At 41.5% G+C, this 24,384-nt stretch overlaps 1 protein-coding gene across 1 annotated transcript in view; it reads left to right on the top strand.

The window, feature by feature from the left end:
• The window catches only part of CSMD3 (CUB and Sushi multiple domains 3), a 787,235-nt gene that overhangs the window by 260,110 nt on the left and 502,741 nt on the right, over positions 1-24,384 (top strand). The window contains exon 5 of the mRNA XM_063131067.1: positions 19,233-19,440. Within this exon, the coding sequence (XP_062987137.1) occupies positions 19,233-19,440 (208 nt within the window). The remainder of the gene's footprint in view (positions 1-19,232; positions 19,441-24,384) is intronic.

Raw genomic sequence — 24,384 nt, 5'->3', positions numbered from 1 at the left:
TGCTGCTGTCGCCGCATGGGCGACAGCGACAGCAGCAGGGCCCGGTAAACCCCACTTACCTTTCCGGCGGAGCTCCGGATCGAGGCGAAGGATCCGCCTTCACCTCAATCCTCTTCGCCACGCTCCGCCGGCCCCCCAATCCTCTTCGCCTCCACCTTAAGGGCAGGCGAAGCCCCCCGCTCCGCTACTGCTTCTCCGGTCCGATTAGAAGCGGAGCACATCCCTAGTATTAGATACTAAACAGATTAAGATGAGCAAGAGATGAAATAGCCTACAAAATAGTTATTCTCTTGACTTGTCTTAGACACCAAATATATGTATTCACTTTTATCAGGCAAATATCTGTTGGTGAGGGAGTGCAGACTCTCTCATTGTTTTCTTTAACTGAACAGTGTTTCTGTGAAATTTTGCAAAATTGGTCTAGTATAAGTGCTAATTGTTTATCTCCAGCCTCATTCCAAAGAGGGAAGACACACCTAATTAGCTAATCTCACAAAAAGTGAAGGTAGCTTTGTTGGCCAAAAGGAAATGGCCACAATCCATAATCGCCCTAATTCCCATATTAGGACACATCAACGGTTGGACAGTATTTTGTGGCCTTTGTGTTGGATTAATAATATTACAGTGATATGGCTTTCGGATATTTTATAATAGCTAGTGCTTACCACCAGCCATCAAACACAATCAATACTCATTTAGGGCACAATCCTATGCATGTCCAGACAGAAAAAAGCCCTTCAGATTCCATTATTCCTTCAGCCAGACATGTTGGGAAAAGTAGGATTTTTTCTGCCTAAACATCTTTAGATATTAGTTATACAAATAACCAGAGAAAAGGTAATGTTCCTTAGTTTCTGTGGCCGTAAAATACCTATTTAGGAGTGTGTGTGTGTGTGTGTGGGGGGAATATACCTTATCAGTTCAGTGCCAATCAACACTATTGTATTTGCTCTGTGTTTAAATTTGTGGTGGTATTTCCTTTGGTACTATGTGGAGTGAAGATGTCCTTCAAAACCAAAGGGTAAAGACAAAAAGAACCACCTTGCATACATTTTGTATCTTCATATTTATAGGTACATTAGCAAACAAGACACATTTGAAGTATAGGTAATATTGGCAAGATGAGACCAAATGATTGTAATAGAGTTGATTTTGGAAAACAAGAGATTCCTATGGAGGCAAAATCATATGCTATACAACAACACACATTGAATAATGGAATGCTAATGATAAACTGCTTGTGTCCAAAGTGAAATAGTTGTCTCTGCTGCCTCCAAGATTTTATGTGCAGAGCTAACATTTTAGCTCACAGGATGAAAAACTAACACAGCAAATGAAGACAAATGAAGTGATTAACGTCACAGCTGCCTCCAGTAGGTAAGAAAACAGACAAATATTAACCTTTACAGTTTCAGAAGATGCTGCTCTAGCGCTTCTGTGATTGCTACAGTTATTTTAATATCACTTTTTTAAAAAAGGTACAAAACGAACAATTATGTACTCAAATTCAGATTTCCCATTCTTTAAAATTTGTTACAATAGCAGATTTCAACTTTTGACATTTTTAAACAAGATTTTACCACTCACAAAAAACCACATTAAACATATTCCTACCCTCTGGATATTGTTTTAGCCCTAATAATTCATGAACAGTTGACGAGAATGGAATCATGCATGAAACCCATTCAAATGTGACTGTTTTCTGGTAAGGGAGAAAAGGAGACACACATCTGAAGCTGACTTATACCAATTCAGACCACTGAAAGATCTAGCCCAAATGGTCTATTCTGCTCGGCAACAGCTCTCCTAACATCATCTGACAGCTGATTCTTTAGCTAGAGATGTGAATAATTGAACCTGGTACATTCTGAATGCACAGCATGTGCTCTACCACTAAACTATGGTTTCTCCCTGAAAAGTTTCATTGGTCTGTCCATGTGCAAAAGAACATTGGAGGCAAATGCCATGATTTTCATTTCTGAAAATTAAAAAAGGAAGAATAAAAAGCATATGTGCAGCCACAAACTATTGTCAAGAACATAACAATATGTTTCTTAGCCCCACCTATAATAGCACTTGAGTCAACAACTAAGTGGGGAGCTTTGATGAGTAGTACTGCACCCCCATCAAGAAGAAAGAAGTAAGACAAAAGTACTGGGTGAACTAAGACCAGAACTTAATTTCATTATATACAGACAAGATTGCTGGCAAGCCACTATTATGCAGGAATAAGATGACATAGTGGTATCCTCACCACTGTCTCCTCAACTGCATATTACAGGTGAGCCAATCCCTGTCCTGAGTGAAAGCAATAAATTCTGTTGCCAACTGGTAAGCCACCTTTAGGTTGAGGAAGCATCCTAAACCAGGAGAAGGAAAACCATGGGTTCCCAGATGTTCTTGGATTCCAACTCCCATCAACCTTGGCCAGCAAAGCCAATGAAGGGATATAGCCCAACAATATCTGGAGGTTTCCCACCCCTGTCCTAAGCCAAACCCATGCTGTAACTCCGATAAAGCTCCCAGTTCTGTTTTAGTACATCAGTCACTATTACTGAAAGGGAATAGTAGGTACTCCTCCTCCATGTGTTGACTGCTCAAGTTATGTGCCAGCAGTCAGCCCTAAGAACCTGACACTGAGAGAACACACAGGAGAGTGGAGAATGCCTTGTATTTTAATGCTAGCTCATGCTTGCTGCTTACTTCACAGGAAAAGTACAGAGATATTCAAAGGACAGTGCTAAGTTGTTCTCTGAAGAAAGTAAGGCAGTCATCTGTGCCACATACACAAGATCACACAGATGTATTCTACATTAGTTAGTCCATAATAACTACTAACTCCTCCACTTCTTGCTTTTTTACTTGCTATCATTGAAGTGGAGCAGACAGTTACTACTTTTTCCATCATCATACACAGTGCAGCAGGCTACTTAAAGGGTGTGTTACTCTGCTAATAACTTATTTGTGTACAGTATGCACCATTGGACTGGCAAGGTCAACACAAAGGCAAAATTAGGAAGATATGTTTCTACTGGCAAATTTTGAACATGACATTAATTTCTTCCTATCCCTACACAAGCTGATGACATACGCATTCTTCCCCTTTCTGTTCCTGATAAGTGTTCTAGGCATCCAATCTTCCTTCTCCCTCATTCCTTCATTCAGGTAATGGGGCCTTTTCCTTTGCCAAAGCCTGATGTATTGCATTCATTTCCATACTGTCAGTATGGTAAAGAATCCCACCATTTTGTATGCAGAGAGCTTTGCACAGAGTTATTGTTAGTAGCTGGCATGAAAGGAATGTGAAGGATAAGTTAGCACACAGAGAACAGGAATTTGTGATTTTTGGAACTGTTTTAATTTTTGAGAAATGTTTTGCCCAGCCCTAATTGCATTATGTGCCCTTTACTACTGATGTAATAAATTACAGTTTATCTTTACTCACCAAATCCAATTTGCAGTGATAAATCATTACAACGGTTATGCAGAGGCCATACATGACTTAATCAATCTATATTTTAAAGAAAGCAAATGTGATTTTTATAGACAATAATTTAAAGCAGAGGTTCTCGTGCTTGCTTTTTAAATTAAACAGGTCAGAGTCTAGTGTACTGATTGAAGATATGCTTGTAAGTTATAGTGCATAAATTAAAGTGTTACATACTCAAATGTATATGTGTTCCCTTATTAGGACAATAGTGTGAAAACTTATCCCTTAGCTTGCTGTAGTTTGGGTATGTAAAAGTCTGTCTGTCTAATTGGGAATCCTCCCATTAGACAGCGTTCCTCAACCTGGGGTGCTCCAGATGTGTTGGACTGCAGCTGGGGCATTCTGGGAGTTGTAGTCCAACACATCTGGAGCACCCCAGGTTGAGGAAGGCTGCATTAAAAGAAGGAAATAGGCTTCATCCCATCAGTGAGCAATACAGGCAGAAATGTATTTATTTATTTAAAACATTTTTTGGCTACCTTTCAGGGCAGAGGTCCTCACAAGGTGGCTCACAACAATAAATTACATAAAATATTAAAAGCGATAAAATATTAAAAGCAATATAAAGATGATCACAATAAAATAGCAATTAAAACAACAAAACCCACAATAAAACTAGAAGGAAAAACAGTAGCAGCAATAACAGTATTCATCATAGGAAGGCTATGGTAAAAAATTTTTAAGGCCTTCTTGAAAGCCTGCAAGGTTTGGTACATGGTGAGATCTCAAAGGTTAGAGGGGGACTGGTTTTGTTCCTTGTTTGCAATCCCAATAATGGGAGAAATGGAGCAAGTACAGACAAACAGTTCATACTGTTAAGCAATAAAGCTGATCGATAGATAGTCTGATAAAGGTGTAGATGGTTGAATCTTCCAGAAGTGATCCTTTCTGACCAAGGAAAGGAGACACTCTTATGGTATTTTCACCCTTGCAGACTCATCAAAGTATCATGCAAATATTTTGTCCTACTAGCCTATTTGTCCCCGTCATGGTGGGGGTAGGGATCACAACCCTTTAAGCCATTTCCTTTGCCTTAGCAAAACCAGCCACTAACCATACATATACCAAGAAACATTTCATAACATGATTTCACTTTGGGTAGCTTTGCAATTGATATAGGGTGACCATATGAAAAGGAGGACAGCACTCCTGTATCTTTAACAGTTGTATTGAAAAGGAAATTTCAGCAGTTGTCATTTGTATATATGGGGAACCTGGTGAAATTTCCTCTTCATCACAACAGTTAAAGCTGCAGGTGCTCTGCCCTCTTTTAAATCTGGTCACTCTAGTATAGCGCCTGCATCATTAACTGTGGTGATGAAGAGGGAATTTCACCAGGTTCCCCATATATACAAATGACACCTGCTGAAATTTCCTTTTCTATGCAACTGTTAAAGATACAGGAGCCCTGTCCTCCTTTTCATAGGGTCACCCTAATTGATATGTTAAGGAAAACTATCCCCTTTGTTGCAATGTTTTGGTCGGGTTGCAATGCATTCCATCCTCATTTATTATGCGCTGCTCTGTCTCCAAGGAAATTAAGCCTTCTCATAAAATGGCTGAAGTTGGATTCAGACCTCTGTAGGTAGACTAATGATAGCTAACAGGCTTGCTAAAGCTCCTGATAAGAGAGAAGAGCTACTACACACAGACCCATTTTCTTCCTTTGCCACAGGATTGCCTAACTTTGAAAATGCAGAAGTTAGAGATGGGTAAGAATTTAGCCCACATTTTTAAGCAAACTGGTCTAATTTGCACATTTGGGACCACACGGACTGTGCACTTTTCCAAATTTTACTAAGCCATTTATACATACAAAAATGTGTATATTAGGGAATATTGCATAGGGTGACCAACTGTCAGGATTTCCCTGGATTTGTCCTGGTTTTTGTTCTTTCCATGGTGTCAGGGGGGATTTTCTATAATTTTCAATAATGTCCTGGAATGACACACCTTCCCTTTTAAGGCTGCCATTAACATGGCAGGAGTGAATGACATGCTTTCTTGAGGCACGTCATTCCCCCACCCCGAGCTCCAATTGAGGTCTTAAAGGGGAAAGTGGGTCATTCGTGGACATTATAGAAAAGGCCCCAATTGGAGTGGATGGTGGTGGTGCAGAATGAAATCCTTTCCCCTCCTCCACTCCAATCGGGTTCTTTAAGGTGGCGGGGGAATAACATACTTTCTGCAGGACTCAGAAAGCTGCTTCCCCACACACACACTAGGTGTCCTCTTTTTTGGTTTCCCAAATATGGTCACCCTAATATTGCATGCCCCCCAAAATCATGGATTTGAGGACATTATGCACATAATACAGATGTTAGGAGAAATTGCTTACCAAAAACAAATGTGGGTTTTCATGTGGATTGTGGCCGGACAGGAAATTGGATGGAATTGAATTATGGCTGAATACATGTGCAACTGACATAGAAATAGACTGATTTGTCCATCTCTAGCAGAAGTCCTTCACTTGTTGTGGCAGTAAGTGCTAGGGATAGTGCAGGTGTCTGCTTAGGACTTGAAGCCCAGCAGGAAATTGCTGACTCCCCTCCCCCCCGCCCCGCACCCAGATGCCACACAATGAGTTGGGCAAACTTACAGTTTTCTGCCACTCAGCAAACCCTTGTGCTCTCCCTCCTTGCCAGGAGAGAACGAAGGCTTGGTTGGCAATGAAGAGAACTCCTGCAGCCCCCATCAGTTAAGTCGCCGTGATCTTCTACCTTGCAAGGAAGAAGAGTGCAAGGGGTTGGCAGCCTGTGACAGGGACTTGGGCAGCCACCATTTTATACAAAACGGGGGCTCTTTGTCCATAAATCCCCATTTTTGCAGAAATGGAAGCTGTAAATAGGGCCATTTATGCAAAATTACAGGTGTAAATGGTCTAATTGGACTACAAGGGGGAGGGGTCATGGTTTCTAGGCCCTGATGTTCAGAGCCCAGAAACTGAACAATCCTATGACCCCAAAGAAATGTCTGGATTTGTGTAGGATTGCTCCCTCCGACAGCTCATTTACAAGCTTTAAGCCCACTGAATTATTTCCTTGTTTGCCCATGCAAGCAGCTAATCGTGCTGGCTGCAAATAAACGTATTGGTGCAGTTTTAGAGAGTATTTAGTTCTTTTAGTTTATTTGCATGTTCCTCCCTTTATATTACCAATCAAAAAATATTGATGCAATTTTATGTATGGTTGTATGAAGATTCTTTTTCTATTGCATTTTACTGGTGTACAGTTGAATATTACACACACACACACACAGGCTCTTCATACAACCATGCAGTGCTAGTTTCAGGTTTTTTTTAGTACTCTTGAGCAAGACACTCTCAATGCCCCCCTTCTCTCAGGGCCTTGCTAGACCTCAGTGGGAATCCGGAGGAGAGGAAGGGAGACCTCGCGTTATGAATAACGTGAGATGTCGCCCTTATTCAGACATGAGCCATGACGAACTCTGGAGGAGAGCCGTTGCGGCCGCCATTTTTTTATTTTTAAAATGGCAGGATGCAGGAAGGGAAGTAGGTTTATTTATTTATTTATTTATTTATTACATTTTTATACCGCCCAATAGCCAAAGCTCTCTGGGCGGTTCACAAAAATTCTCCTTCTCCCGCCCGCCCGCCCCCCAGCCCCTTTCTCCTTCCCCCTCCTACCCCCAGGCCCCGTTCTCTTTCCCTCGCCCACCCACCCATCCTCAATCTCCGATCCCCCGCCCGATGTCCCCCCCACCTGCAATTCTCCCCCGATGTCCCCTGGGCCATGATTCCCCCAATCTGCCCCGCCTCCGTTTCCCACCCACCCCATGTCCCCACTGTAGCCCTGATGGCCGCAGCGCTCCTGTGGAGCCCTGCGGACCGTCCGCCGCTTTTCCTGGCTACTCGGGAGTAAATCCAGTAGCTGGGGAAAGCGTTGGACCTGGCTACATGCCCGTGGTCCCGGCCTCAGCCCGACCTGAGGCCGGAACCGCGGGAAGAACTGCGCTACAAGCGGTTCCCATTAGCGCGGTGCCAGGGCGGCTCGAGGCCTGGTTGAGGCCAGGATTCCCTGTGCGTCATCTGCGCCTTGCACTACACTAACCCCTGGTCTAGCAAGGCCCTCAGTGAGTCTACTTTCTCACTGCTATTGTCACCAGCTGCTATTGTTTCTCATCCTCTTACTCATTATCACTACCACAACACCACTGTTGTCTGGAGCAAGAGGCAGCTGAACAAGCAGGTTGCAATGGCGAAGAGGAGGAGTAAGTCAAAGGAACTTTTATCAGTGGACCCTATTGGGCCCTTGGCAGATGCCTAATCATGCTTTGCCTTTGTGCTGGCCCTGCAACCATCTATACAATCACATCAGTGTATGTGTGTGTATGTAGTATTTATTAGGGGTGTGCACTCTGCTCCAGAATTATCTGGCAACCACAAACTCTTGCAGAGCATTCAATCTTCCAGAGCAGAGATTGGCTGCTTCCAAACCCATCAATTAATACCAGAGCGGAGACATGCCCAATCGGTGCTTCTCAAGTCTCCGAAATTATCCTGCTATGTGTGTGTCTAAACTGAATATCTCTGTATTTGGAAGACACTGAGTGGGGTGAGGGGTAGCTTTGATATTGACTTCTGTGGCTAACCATTTAGGAATAGCCACAGTGCTGTCCCTGATTGTGCTCTCCTCCAGTCACAGTGTTTGTGGGAGTGGGAAACACTAACTGGCTGCTGATTCTGGCCATGGGGGTGGGGAGGAAAGGAGAGAGGGAGGATATTTCTGCTTTGACTCATAGAAGTCAATCATCCACATTTCCACAGTGTGAAAGTGCTGCTGGGCTGGCTGGCTGGCATGGAGAGTGAGAAAGCTTCTACACCTGAGTCAGGCACAGGCAGGCTCTTTATTTCAGTGGCTGGGTGCAGGGGTGACGGAGCTCCATCCAGGTTGGAGAAGGCTAGGGTAGGAAAATTAAAATCAAGGCAGGAATGGATCAGATTCAAACTTGGCATGACTAAAGCTCTCCTTGCCATGTTTCATCTCTTTATCTATAAAATGTATGCAGATGTAAGCATTTTTTGTTAACTTCCATTTAAAAATTCCTAACAAATCGAAACATGAACTGATCAATTTCAAACATGGCAGGGCTAAAACCCTCCTAATGAGTTATCTCTGTGCCAAGTTTTATCTCTTTAGCTTTAAAAATGAGGGAGCTGTAAACATTTCTGTTAATACCGGTAACCCGACTACTGAACAGTTCTTCAACAGGTAATTTGACGAGGAGGAGGAAAGGGGGGGGCGCTCCGAAATTGAGGCAGAGAATCACCTCTACAGAGCTCCAGATCGCATTTCAAGGCAGAGACGACCCACTTTGCACATCCCTAGTATTTATCAATGCAGACAGGAGGGCATGCACATTGGTAAAAAATCCGAAAACAAACAAACAAAATCCACCCACCTCTATATTTATATGCACTCACATAGCCCATATTGTAATGGAAATGCATAGGCAAAGCCACCACCAGACATATAGCACAACCAGCTATGAAACAGTTCAAAACTATTTTCATATTCCTTTTTTTGTATTTGAGGAAAGAGTAGAAACATAATACATGTAAATGAATTGCTACCTAATCATTTTGTACTTTTAAAAACCTATTGCATTAAGATTTTTTTTTTATGTTGCCATACTCAGTTACATACTCATAGTTTGGAAGTATGATTCAAGCATATTTCTATGTTTGAATGAAATTCCTTCTATTTTGTTGAGCTTTGCTTAAATTATATAGATAATTTTCTTTTCCCTTCCAATGTAACTTCTATTTTTCATTCTGAATGTACATAGCTGTGAACTTTCCCATATGAAAGAGGACTCCTGCTGATAATTTTTTGGCAGAACAGGGAAAAAGAGCTGACCAAGCAATGTCTGTAATTTGGCTGAAAGTCTATCCTGAGTAGGTCAAGTCCTATTTGTAGCTTCTGGGTGAAAGCGGTAATCAGAAATCACATTCTGGAGAGCTGAATGTTAAGTTCTCTGAATAATTGCTCCCAAACAGAAACGAAAGGAGACTAGAAAGCATTTTGTCACCTGAGACTCTTTATCTTGAGATAAATGTGGGGGCTTCTTTAACAATAATAAGTAACTATTATGGGATTAGAGAGATAAGTGGGTGTGCTGCTGAAATGTTGCTGCTGTACTCCCTTTTGTGTTTCAAGTCATGTACAAATTCTCATATAAGTCACTCTAATACAGAATGGAACACATAAAAGACTGGATCTTAGAACATTCTTTCCATGGTTCTTTTTTTTCCAATTTTTCAGATACTATTGTAAATTTAATTTACAACCTATACTGTAGTTAGATTCAGTGTGCTGTGATGGATAGGGAGATATGGCTTAAAATCATTTTTCAGCTCATTTGGTGACCCTTGACTAGTCACCATCTCTTAGGGTACTAATCAGAAAATGATCCCCTTGAAATGGGGGATGCAAGTGTGATAAATGTGGATCAATGTGGAAGGAAAGGACAGGGAACCAGGAGAGGAAATCTGGAAAATAAACCATGATTTTCCTTATCTAAACCACCATTTTCAAGGCAATCTAGCTTGATAATAAGGGGCAGATGTGTAGCGATCTGTGTAGAATAAGGCAATCTATGTTAAGGCCTGATTTTTCATAGTAGATATTTTATATTACCACTAATGCCTTATAAACCATGGATGAAATTCTGTACATTAAAATATATATTGTAATTTTCAGTATGGGTGGGCTGAAAGGGTGCCATTGCACTGACAGCATTTGCACATTTTGCTTAATGCAAGCTTAATCAGCACTGAATCTATTTATGTGCAAACATTATGCTTCTCCTTTTCTGTTTTTGCCCACAGAACAAGCAGCAATCAACAGGGCAAAATGTTTCAAACATGAACATGCATGGGGAAAGCCTTTAGGGTGACCATATGAAAAGGAGGACAGGGCTCCTGTATCTTTAACAGTTGCAGAGAAAAGGAAATTTCAGCAGGTGTCTTGTATATATGGAGAACCTGGTGAAATTCCCTCTTTATCACCAGTTATACTAGAGTGACCAGATTTAAAAGAGGGCAGGGCACCTGCAGCTTTATCTGTTATAATGAAGAGGAAATTTCACCAGGTTCCCCGTATATACAAATGACACCTGCTGAAATTTCATTTTCAGTACAACTGTTAAAGATACAAGAGCCCTGTCTTCCTTTTCATATGGTCACCCTAGGGAAAGCTTTAGTGATGATTTCCATTTGATAGGTAACCATTACAGAGGCACTGTCCATAAAAATGGTGGCAACCCTAACATATATTTACTTCTAAGCTGACAAATTTCCAACAGGGCATCAAGAAACTCCAGCATTTTTTTTAAAAAAAGAACACATTGTATACTTTCACCATAGTGATCTGCTTTAAGCCTTGTACAGATGTTTTAAATTCAGATCCTCCTCCTCCTCCTCCTCATCAAGTACTATCAATGCATGAAGGGAGATGGAGGACCAGAACCACCGCCCTTGGCCTTGTTCCAATCTCCATGCATCAATCATTCTCTCTAGTGGTACCTAACTCCGGTTAGATTGAATAAGATAAATAATCAGCAGTCAGCAAACTGTTGGAGAGGATGTGGGGGTAAAGGAACGTATTTACATATGTGGTGGGAATGTAACTATGTTCAAAAATTTTGGAAGATGGTGTTTTTGGAGACTGAAGAAAGTGTGGAAATGAAGATAGAACGAACACCAAAAGTTGCATTACTGTCACTATTTGAAGATTTTAAATGTAAAAAGGAAATCAAGGAATTGATAACGAATTTGCTGACTGCAGCAAGATTGATTGTAGCTAGGAACTGGAAGATTCAAGGGAATATTCTATTGAAGAATGGTATAAAGAAGTATGGGATATAGCTATTAATGATAAATTGACAAGTAATATTAAATGGAGAAGAGGTATAGCTAAATCAAATGATTTTGAAGGAATTTGGAAACAGTTCCTAATATTTGTGTTTTCTAAAGGAAGTGGGAAACCACCAGCAGAAGAAAGTATGAGATTCTGGAATCAGGAATGAGATCCCGAGGTGGGAGGTGCACTTCTATGTTAAGTTTGATTATGTATTTAGATAAGATATTATGTATTCAACGTTTCAATATTATGTAGTATGTTGTTTTTTCTTTATGAGAGGATGTAATGTGTATGTTTAAGTATTTAAAATTATTTTTTTTAAAAAATCATTCCGTCTAGACAAAACAACACATGTACAAGATGTACACATATGCTTTCCCTTTCTGTGCTCTCAGTATCTGGAGGGTATCAGTGCATGGAGGGTAGGGGTTAAACTTGCCACTGTGATGCTAACAGTGGGTGTGTGAATGGACATGACCATTGATTTTAGGTAACAAATAAGCACTTGAGACACTTCTACTTTGCAGCTGATGAATCTTCTGTGAGAGTGTATATTTCAGCTGAAGTTAATGAAATTTTCATCCCATTGATTTCAGGGGAAGACTTAAGCATACATTTGACTCTGTGAGGCATTGAAGTCGATAGGATGTGCAGCCTGATACTATCCACATATATGATATATATGGCAGATTTGATCCCACTGCTAGAGCCACCACATGTGATGGCTCACCCTGTGAAAGTAAGAGGTCTAACACTAGTATTACCAAGCTGCTGCCACCACTTGAGATACCGTATTTCTTTGATTCTAAAACACACTTTTTTCCCATACAAATATCTCTAAAAATGGGGTGTGTCTTAGAATCATGAGTGCATTTATTATTTCTTAGAATCAAAACTTTTTTTCTGTTGGTGGTACTGAAATTAGTGTGCGTCTTACAATCGATGGTGTCTTAGAATTGAAGAAATACGGTAGTTCTCTTCCATTACCCTGTACCCTCAAGTATACCAGAGCTGCTATTTAAATTGCCATATCCAGTTCATGTGGGTATTGACACCTATTAAGCCACACTGACTAAATATCACTGGGCCTGTTCAGAAGACACATTAAACCCTGCTGGTTAAGGCTTTTAGTTAAGCAGCAAGGTTTAAGGTGTCCTATGTGATGCGTTTTGCTAAACCCTGGTCACTCACTCACCACAGTTGGACCATCTGCAGCAGGATTAGTGGCTCTAACTGTGGGTCAAAGCGTTGTGTGCGACAGCACGGCTTGTGGTTAGTGCTAACCCCAGAGAACCACAGTTTCGCTAACTACAGATGAAGTGTCATCTGAAGAGGCCCAATGTTTTTATGTTCTTATAAAATAATAGTAACAGTTCACATCCTTCCGAAGCCTTGTAAAATAATAAAGCACACACACACACCTAATTCCTTTCCCCCCAGCTACCAGCTCTACTTAGTTCAGCTTCCTACTGTCATACCTGCCCCTTCTCTTTTCTCCCCTTCAACTGTTAAAAACCTCTCAGAACCCCATGGACCAATCAGCATACAAATAGAACTCAAGTACCATAAAGTTCCCCCATCAGTTCACTGAACTGAACAGTTCCCCTTTTCACCACATCACATATTCCCAAATAAAAGGTAGGCTTGCATCTTTAAAAGTGCCTAACTTTGGCAACTGTGTTGCTGGAAATACTTAGCAATCAAAGAATGGACATTCCTACATACATTTTCATTATGCTAGATAATGATGCTGTTCTGTTTTCTGTTCATAGCGTTGGAACATAATATATGAATTTTAAAAAATTACGGTCATGTCAGAAAACGGCAACAATATATCAACACACGCTCTTCTCCCTTTAATGTGTAGTTAAGTAAATGCATGACATGATGTCATCATGATATGGGTTTCCATATTTCTGCTCTATGTTATTGACATCCACCTTCAGGAAGGCTACAGAAGTGCACAATGTGAAAATGTGAGCTCATACATTTGTTTAACTGTGGAAAGAGAAGGCTTAAGTGAACATTTGGTTGTGAAGTTTGGAAGCGACTCTGTAATTGGAGTCAAGTCTTGTATGTGTCATTTGTTGCTTCTATTCATCATATTATATTTAGCCAACACAATTATAGTTACATTGATGAAAATTATGATCCAAATACATTGTACTTCAGGGAAAAGTTTCATCAAATTTGGCAAAAGGACTCTTGTGTAAAAAAGGGGGGGAAGCGGGGGGAGGAATGAGCAGTAAAGTACTAGGAACATGACATTCAAGATAATAATAGTAAACTATTCATCAGAACACTCATATATTAGAGTATAATATTTCACAGGTGAGGATGGGAGCAGGCAAATGAAGGCCAGCCTAATTTCCATTGTAATAAAAATTAGTAGACCAAACCTGTAAAGCTTCTGATCTCACCTAATCGAGGACTTAGCTAGACCTAAAGTTTATCCCGGGGTCCCCTGTGTGTCATTTACATGAACAGGGATGACCCCGGGACGATCCCGGGATAAACTTTAGGTCTAGCTAAGGCCCGAATGTAACCCAACCATCACCGCTTGACAACAGCCTTCTTTTTGCAGTCCTAGGCAGTGAGCAAATCAGATACCCTGATGGATTGCTGTTTTATATGGTGGGTAGCGAGAAGGCTACTTTCTGAATGAGACTGGTGACTGATAAGATGGGTAGTCTGTTAAGGTAATCACTTGCAAATCACAAAAGAAGAGGCCATGCGTCACCCAGAAAAAGGAGACAGATCTGTGTATAATGTGCAGGTGCTAATTTATATGTATAGATGTAAATTTAGAAGTAATTACTTTAATTTAAATTAGTGCTGTGTCATAATTTTTGATTATTCCATTTTCATAGAATAGAGGGGGAAATGAAAACTCTGATGAAAGACACTGGGGAGAGGTGAGAATTTCAGGGAATTTTTTCCTTGGGGAGGTGGCCAGGTTTTCTACATACCTTTTCAAGTGTAGGAAGTTTTGAGGTGTCTTCTTTCTATTTTTTAATTTTATTTTAAAACAACAAAAACACCTCCAGCATTGCAGGAGCCCAGGACTTCTTCAATGACTGTTGGAGAGGGTGAGGTCACATGGTTTCCAACATTAATTTATTATTCATTTATTTGTTACATTTATATCCCATTTTTTTCCTGCAAGGAATCTAAGGCGGCCTACATAATCCTCCTGCTCTCAATTTTATCATCACAACAACAACCCTGCGGGGTAGGCTGGCCTGGCCCAAAGTCACCCAGTGAGCTTCCGTGGTCAAGTGGGGTCTAGAACCCGGATCTCCGGACTCCCAGTCCAACACTCTAGCCACTACACCAAACTGGCTTTCGATAGGCATTCATGAAGAACTGTTGGGCTCCTCCAAGTGCCAGGGGTGTTGTTGTTTTAAAAATAAAAAAAATAGAAAGAAGACTGCTAAACAACCAGTTATACTTTTAAAAGGTATGTGGAAATGCTGTTCCCATCCCCAGCGATGAAATTCTTCCCCTCCCTGTGAACGAGACAGAAAAAAACAATGCCTCTTTCACAAGGAAAGAAAACATTCCCAAAATTTTCCGGCACGATTTGCCACAGCATTAATTTAAATAGAAATACTCTACATCTCACCATAGGGTGGAAGATTGTGACCAGATGACCTGTGTACCTTGGTTAGTTTGCTGCCCAGGAGCTGTTGCTAGGCAACTTCAAGGCCTAGCTCTTCCTTCTGAGGGTTCTGCATCTTTAAGCTGGACTTGGATTGGACAGTTCTTCAAGATGGAGGACAGTTGTCTGTAAAAGAGAACACACGGCCACCCATTCATAAAACACCAATGGAACTTTGGTACCCTTTGAAGCAGCTTCTTGGTGAGGAGCAGATATCACATCCTAAGAGTCCCACAGCCCTTCTGCCTTTCCCTGCCTGTATCCCAGTGTAGCAATTGTGGTATGGTTGCCAAGTTCTGTAAAAAGCACACACACAAAAAAGATATCTGATCCATATAACAGGTACGTAAAAGGTAAAGCCAAGCACTCTTTATCTGCCCTGCAACCCTCTAAAACCTGCAAGTACTTAACAATTCTCCTTCTTGCTAACATTTGGAATGTGATTACTTCAAGGAATAATGGGTTCTCCCCACCACCCCACACACACATTATTTCTTGTCACACCATTCACTACACACCTACACACTTGCTTTTAGTTACAGTATATTCAGGGTCTATATAATATGGATTATCCTTGCTTCTTTCCCACTCGTTTAATTCCCCAATCCCTGCTAGGAGTGGCTGCCTATTTTTCTCTGACAGGAACCTTGTATTTTCAACAGCTGCATGACAGTAAGATAGTCAACAGGTGCAGCTTTTCCCATCACTGTATTTCTATGCTGGGAAAACTGGCATCCAGAACGTCTGCCCTGAGCATTTACCTGCTTCTTGCTGTCTTCTTTCAACTTCTCTCAAATAAAATGACTGTGCTCTCTTCCCTGGTTCCCTTTTCTAACTACATTACTGTTTCTTCTTTCAGCCTTGCAACACTTTAATCAGGCTTTTATCTCTTCTTTCATCCTGTCCTGTGTACTTAACCTAAAACGTAAACCCTTTCAATAAGGAACTGCCCTATCATGTGTTCTGTAGAGTATCTACAACATAGCTGTCCGGATTCAGATATGGTGAATGCATGCAGCCATCATTACAACTTTTGGCACAACCACAGAGGCTTCTTCCTCATTTAGAAATGTGTCCCAAAACATCTGAACAAGTTAGTAGAGTGCTGTCCTTCCTTTGATTTCTGTGAATCACTCAGAGTGCTTTGGCTATGGGGAGGGGTGGGGGTTATAGAAATGTAATAAATGAAATGAAAGGTATGGGCTGCTCTCACAGCCAGGAAACTGGTTTTTACATAGAGGCTCTTCCTCAGTTTTTTGTCTAATGTGCAGAGGTTCCAGGGTGGAGCCAGACAGCATGATCCCACCTCTCCACCACATGTTAACCTCACAAAAACATAGGCCTTATCTACACCAAGCAGGATATTGCAGTATGAAAGCAGTATATAAAAGGCAGGAGCCATACTACAGCTTTATAACGGTATTGAAGTGCACTGACAACTGTTGGGGCCCATTGACACATACCATATACTGCTTTCATACCACTATATCCTGCTTGGTGTGGCTCCTGCCTTTTATATACTGCTTTCATAACGCTTTCATAGTGCTAAATCCTGCTTGGTGTAGATGAGGCCATAGAGGCCTTTGCAAGACCAAGCTGTATCCCAGGCTGATACCCGGAATCACACCTATGCATCCAGATGACGCACACCACGGGATCCTGGGCTCAGGGAGGGATCAACCCTCCCTGGCCCCGGGATATAGCCTACCCCTTTAAACCTGATTTTTCCCACAGTCTTGGGCTGAGCCCGAGACCACGAGCACGTAGCCCATTCCTCAGCTTTTCCTGGCTCCACGCAATTACTCGTGCGTAGCCGGGAGAAGCTGTGCACGGGGTGCAGCGCTCCCCAGGAGCACTGCGCCCTTCGGGGCTACAGTGGGGGGAGCAAGGAAATCTATTTTTAAAAAACAACAACAACCCAACAACTTACCTTTCGTTGTTCGTGCGCTCCTGTGCAGCCGGTCCTTTAAATCTAAAAAAAAAAGGCGGATGTGACGAGTCTTTCCTTTAGCTCGTCGCACCTGACATGTAGACTAGGGTGGCAGCCCGCGATAGTTGCATCGCGGGCTCTCCCCTCCTCTCGCCCAGATTTTAAGGTTGGTCTAGCAAAGGCCAGAGAGTAACTGGAGTGAACTTAGTAGAATGTACTGAGTAAATATATTTAGGATTACATCAATGCTCATCAGTGTAGGCTGTGTGTGTGTGTGTATGCATGTATAAGTGTATATAAATATGTTGTATCCAAACTATAAGATCAGTGCGAAAGAATCATGTGAAGAAGGAAGATAGCCACTGACAGTGCTCTGCAAATGCGTAACAGTAAATGCATTCCTCAAATACAGGGGTTGGTAACAGTTATGGGGCTATTTTCACGCATGCACGCATACACACACAGAGACACACACACACGGTACACTCCAGAGTCTGCAGGGCACCCCAGGGGAAAAAACCCAGTGGTTTCTGCTGATATTCAGTGCACTACAAGGTACAAATTTAGCTTACAAACTAAATTTGACTAGAGTGACCATATGAAAAGGAGGATGGGGCTTCTGTATCTTTAACAGTTGTATAGAAAAGGGAATTTCAGCAGGTGTCATTTTTATGCATGCAGCATCTGGTGAAATTCCCTCTTCATCACAATAGTTATGCAGGAGCCCTGCCTAAAATGACCAGATACAAAAGAGGCCAGGGCTCCTGCAGCTTTAACTGTTGTGATGGAGAAGGACTTTCACCAGGTGCTGCATGCATACAAATGACACCTGCTGAAATTCCCTTTTCAATATAACTGTGAAAGATACAGGAGCCCTGTCCTCCTTTCCTTATGGTCACCCTAAATTTGACCCTTGTAGACTTCCGTAGTGGTACAGCTACTTTTCAAAATAACAACAAATACGTTTGGCAACACAGCCAAGAATGGCAGGTTGCCCATCCCTGCTCTTCTGTATCCGTCTTTCTTCTGCTTTTGTGCACAGACATCTTTGGACGCTCCTGTGCCAGGTGTAAAATTTCTCTTCCTTGAGGAGAAAACAAAAAAACCCACACATCTGTGATTACCTTTAAATCCAACCCAATAGTGTTTACACTTTCATCAGACCATATGGTTCTCATATGTTTTCTTTTTGCAAATTTATTTATTTAAGCATTTCTACTTTGTTCTTCAGCTGAAAAAGCTCCCAGGATGGCTTATGTGAGATCAATAAAAATAAATGCCCAGAGGCTTACGATCAAAAAGACGTGACATAAAAGGAAAGGAGGGAAGAGGAAAACAAACAAGTCAGTTCGTAAAGTTCTTATAACGGCCACTTGATCAGAAATAGTTGAGGGAGGGAGGACCCTAGTGGAGTTGTTCTCCAAGCAGAGCAGATGGAGTAGCTTTGGCCCTCGTCTATACGACAATGGGATTGCTCCTCATTAAATATAAACCCGATTTTTCGTTGATTTGAATGTAGGTAAAGAGTGTCACACTGCAGCAGCAGCAGCGATTTATTTCCTGAATTTTTTTTGTACTGCAGTTATACATGCAAAGGTGCGCATTGTCACATTATGGGCTATACAATCCTACGGAGGCAAGTGAAGTGATATAGTTATTATGCAGAGCTCTGCAGATTGATATAACAGCTAAACCAGAGTGGGGGGAAAGAAACGAGACTACAGAGGAGGATGGCAACGCGTTTCTGCCTCTTTGTTTATGCAGAGCTCCGTAAGATCAGATAGTTCAACCTAAAAACAGCATGAAAAAATGAGCCAACTGATAGGTGGGAATGCGGGAAACTGGCCAATGACATTCTCCTACCCTCAAAGCTCCGCCCACCTGTCAAAATGTGAGTTAACTCCCCAAGTGACACACAACCATAATGCAGAGCACACTCAGATATAATCGAAAAGTTGTGGTAAATCGCTGATGTGAATATGCGCACTATCGAGTTTAAAACACGATGTCATTGTGAACGGACGGCTGACTTGTGAGTCCTAAAATGAGAATATGCGCAGCTACATTGGAGTAAACAAGCTGTATGGACAAGCCCTTGCTTTCTGTTTCTCCTTCTGTTGAAATACATTCTTACATTCTTGATTTTAGGTGACCTTTTTTTCCAGATGAAATTGTGTTTTAGTTTTAACAGAGAACACCGATCCTGAAATATTTTCTTCTTACTGATGTTCTTTCCTCTCCCCTTGCTTCTTTTGTTCTTTTTCACAGCGGAGGATGCCTGCGGCGGGACAATGAGGGGATCTAGTGGCATCATCTCTAGCCCTAATTTTCCTAACGAGTACCACAATAACGCAGACTGCACGTGGACCATTGTGGCTGAGCCTGGGGACACCATTTCACTCATATTTACAGATTTTCAAATGGAAGAGAAATACGATTATTTGGAAATAGAAGGTTCAGAACCACCAACAATATGGTGAGTCAATGGATCTCTTTTGTATGTAAATTGTTTTCCTGTCCTTGAAATCTCTGCTGGTTTCATCTGTGCAGGGCTTTCCAACTTTGCCTTTTCTTGACTTAAAGTGTTCCTACTCAGCAGCTATTAGTGGTGAAGAGAGAAAATACAGGTACAATATGGGTATCTGTCTTTTTAATGCTTAGCAGTTTGTACCAGCTTTGGGGGCAGGGGCATTAAATCAGGGAAATGGTATGGATTTAACACCAGGCTGATTGCCTTTTGTTTCACTTTGGGAGTGTGAATTTGCAGGGGGCTCTCAGCTGAATCCCAGAAATGAAATGGAAGTAGATGGGCAAAATCCCGGAGAAGGTGGGGTGAAATTATTATTATTATTGCTGGGTGGGGGGGGGAGGTTGCCTGGAACTGTGGTGGAGGGGATTTTACCTTTCCCCCTTTCTTTTAAAATGCCTATTTCCCTTAAAGAAATGCTTTTTTAAACCCCTGGCTTTTCTGGTAACTGTGGCCGTACAGGAGCAGTGCTGTAGCTCTGACCATGGCTATTCTTTCTTAATAGTGGCACTCTGGAAAGGAACAATGGTGGTATTTAAAAAAGGAGGGTTGGGGATTAAAAATAAATAAGAAAAAAAAAGGTAAGAGATCCACCCTTCACCACAATTGTAGGCCCCACAAACAGCTTTCGGTGTTGAATAATGCCCCCCAAAACAAAATTGCAAATGGGATGACAAATTGGGAACCGCTGCTTCAGCCCAACACACTAATACATTCAGCATGGCACAATGCCCCTAATCCAAAGTTAGAACTCGATGGGTGGGTTCAGACAACATGCTAACCCACCAAATATGGGTTTTTGTTGAACTGTGGGTTATCATATTGTCAGAACACAGCGTGTTTTCTGCAAGGTGGGTTATCGTGTCATCTGAATGCAGTGTGTTTTCCTCAGGGTGAGTTATCATGTTGTCTGAACGCAGCATGTGTTCTGCAGGTTGGGTTATCATCTTGTCTGAACACAGTGTGTTTCCCGCAGGGTTCCTTGTTAACCACCCTGAATAACGCAACAACAATCCATGGCTTCTCAAGGTGGTTTGTTAGGGAAAAAATAAAATAAACCAAACTGCATGGTTAACAAGCCATCCTGCAGAAACATGTTGCTTCAGACAACACGTTTACTCATCCTTCAGAAATCACTCTGCATTTAGATAACACGACAACCCATGGGGAGTTAGCGAGTTGTGTGAACCCAGCCTATGACTTCTTTTACATAAAGAAAATGAGTCTGGGTGGTCTGATCATAGATCTTTCATCTAATTTGGTCCTTAAGAATCTTTAGTTACTCAAACAGGACTGAGTGCAAGGTGCTATTACTGTGTTGGAAATTTCTGTTGTGGTAGTGGTGAGTTGTGGTAGGTGGTGAGTTGTGATTATGACCACCAGTTTAATGTACTCCATAATGCAAAATATCTCTCCATATGCTAGACAAAAAACAAAAACATGCAAACCCAACAGATTTCTAAAGTGTAATTAACAGAAGACTACTAATTAGATTGACTTTGTCACTACATTCTCATCCCAATCGTATGGCACAAATGTGGAACACTTTTAAAAGCTAAAATCCTACTGATCAGCTGTTTAATGAGCAAAAGAGATTGTAGATGGATTGAATCCAGCTTTCTGGATATGAGACCACTGAGGTTTTAGCTTCTAAAAAAGAGCTCCATGTCCATAACCCCGGTTATAGGATTGGAGAGAAAACCTCATAGTTTGCATCTAGTTATGCCAATAGTTTCCTATGCATGGTCGTATCCTACTTCCACATGTAGTGCCCATAGCTGAATTGCTGGGTCTGCCTTTTTTAGAATCTTGTATATTCTAAATGTTGTCATTGGTTTTATATATTCATACATGAATAAAATTCTCAGACAGTATCAAAGATCACCCAGTTTACCATTTCTGACTGGTTCATGATCTGAAGTCTCCTCCAAATGAGAATTGTTTCATTTGAATATGATACCTGAAAGCAAAATTCATACTACGGGGATCATTTTTAACTGCTCATGTGTGTATTTTTAGTTGTTTGCCTCTTCAAAAGACGCAATCAGGGGCCTGATTATTTTTCTCTTGAGCATATTTTAAAGAGACAAGGAGATAAATTTGCAAATGTTCAGACATGCACAATTTGTACTCATGTATTATATGGTTTAGGTTTGGATTCCTTTTTTTATCATATCTTTCTCTTGCTGTCTAGTACTAGGGACCTCTGGCAGGTTTTAATTTACACAATGAACTCACCTTGGTTCTGTGTCTCACTTCCATCTGTGGTTGATGCTGGTTTCACCTCTGAAATGGGGATTGTAAAATCTGATTAATTTAGTTACCTGTGCTGTATTTATTGATCTTATATTTAATTCTCTCCAATCTATAGTTTGCAAGTGATAGCATCATGTGTGTGTGTAACTCTAGATGAGTGTTCCATGTACTACTAGTTTTAAAGAGTCATATACTGGAATAGAATCTTAATAAATACTTTTTAAAAAGTAATTCCAAAGAAACTTATATTAAGAGTTGAGTCAGTTATCTCCTTCATAAATTCAGTTTTCGGAGAATGCATAAATTAGTACTGGGGCAAATCCTGCCCCCTATTTTTGGGAAGATTTTCTCTCCCTACGAAAGAGAGGTTTTTGTTCCTGCCTCTTTCTCAGGGAGGAGGAGAATTTTGGAGAATTTGCTCCTGGGGAGGAGAGCAGTATTTCCACATATCTTTTAAAAGTGTATCCAGTTGTTTAGGGGTCTTCTTCCTATTTTTAATTTAAAAAACCACCCATCCCTGGCAGTTCTTCATGAAAGCCTATTGAAGACCATGTGACCTCTCCCTCTCTAATAGGCATTCAGGGAGAACACCTGGGCTCCTGCAAGTGCCATGGGTGATTTTTTAATTTTTTAAAAAAGAAGACCCCTCAAAACTACCTACATTTAAAAAGGTATGTAGAAATCCTGTACCCTTCCCCAAGGAGAAAATTCTCAAATTCTTACCTCTCCAGCCTCTTTTGACAAGAGTTTTCATTCCCCCCCCCAACTCCCCAGTGAAATGCTGAAAATGGAATAATCAATTCTTTTGGGCACAGCACTAGCAGAAGTAGTTAATCCAGTATATTTTGTGATGGAATAGTGTAACATTGCAGTTACAAGAATCTCCAGGACTATTGAAGATCCATATTAGTTTCTGTAGAAAAGCTTCCCTGGGTTCTTCTGCTGGTGAATTATCTCCAGTAGTGAGGGTTGTCATTGTCACTGGAGCTAAGCCAATTACACTTTTAAAGACTTGTACTTGTTGAGTTATAAGAAAGTAAGTCCTTAGCTAGACCTAGGGTTTATCCCGAGATCATCCCAGGGTCGTTCCTGCCTGCTCCCAGGATATCCTGTGTGTCATTTACATGAACAGGAATGACCCCGGGATGATCCTGGGATAAACCTTAGGTCTAGCTATGGCCAGGGTGACTGTACAAAAACTACAGATAGCTGATTCATGTCAGAAAGGGTCAGACCTATAGTTGAGTGGTAGGGCTCAAATTTTGCATGCCTATTTAGTCCTTGGCATCTCTAAATTTGAAAGGATCTGAATAAGCAGGACTAGGAAAGACTCTTGACTAAGCCCTTGAAGAGCCACTGCCAGGCAAAACAGGTAATATTGGGTTAGATGACTTATATAAGGCAGTTTCACATGTTATTACCTATCTCACCATTCATTGATTTTTAGCTCAATTGTTTCCACTGAAAAGTATTATATTTTGAGGTGATGTCAAGTGACATCAACACTTCATCTGTGACGGATGTTTCACATATGCATGCCATCACTTGATTTTTCAGTCAGCAGTGAGCATGCAATTGTGAATTGATCCTGACATCTCTCTAAGATAAGTGAGCTGAAGACCTATTCTAAAATCAGTTATATGCAACAGAATAATTCTAGTGTATGCGAGTCATAGATTATATGGATATTGTATAACCCAGGGTGAAGAACCTGTGGACCTATAGATTAGAGATGGGTGAGAAATTAGCTCAGTTCAGAGTTGTTGTTTTTTAATGGATTTACTCAGTTGGCACCCTCCCAATCTTTTCAGCAAACCTAGCCAAGGTTGCATTCTGAAATCTGGATTTTTGTGCGCTTTCTGAGCCAGCTAGTCTTGGGGAAAATATGCATATTACATGAAAGTATGAAAATGTGTGTATTTGAAGAAAAATGCACAGAAAACAACTTGGTTGAAAACACACAGAACTGCTGAAACCTGCAAGAAACATACAAGAAAGAAGGGTCAACACATGACCCCATCAGGGCATGTCTGGTCAGATCCAATCAGGTCAGGTCAAGCGGAGTCAAGTCAGGTTTGGTGTGCTGAACGGCAAGATTAGACTATGCAGGGTCTTTCAGGACCTTGGCCAGTCCCAAATTAGCAGAGACTAGGGGCATGTCTACACCAGCCCTCTATCCTTGGATAGTCCTTGGATTGTCCCTGTGTGTCCACTTGATGCACAGGGGATCCCAGGGGCAACCCAGGATGAGCAAGGACTTTCCCCGGTGGCAGTCCGTGCCCATTGGGGTTCGGGGGTAGGGAACAGGGTCAGGTGTTTTTTAAAAAATTAATTGTGCTCCTTCTTCCTCGTTAAAAATAAAATGGTGGCTGTGACATCCTTCCAGGATGTCGCATGACTGTCTAAGCACTGAGGGAGGATCATGGAAGCCACAAACCCCCTCCTTCCCTCCCTCTACACCCTATGGTGTACACACGCCTTAGGTATGATCAGATTTGCTGACAACTCACCAAACTGCTGCCTGTGTCTGCTCGCTGTGCCATATGAACTGCTAGATGGCCCAACAAGTAGCGTTGGGGCAAAAAATCTGTCAGGGCCCACAAGAGCAGCAGACACCCCCATGTCTGGCCCTCATGG

This window comes from Elgaria multicarinata, chromosome 7, assembly GCF_023053635.1.
Source record: "Elgaria multicarinata webbii isolate HBS135686 ecotype San Diego chromosome 7, rElgMul1.1.pri, whole genome shotgun sequence".
Taxonomy (NCBI): Eukaryota; Metazoa; Chordata; class Lepidosauria; order Squamata; family Anguidae; genus Elgaria; species Elgaria multicarinata.
Note: the sequence above shows the minus strand (reverse complement) of the source record. Positions and strands in the feature narration are given on the sequence as shown.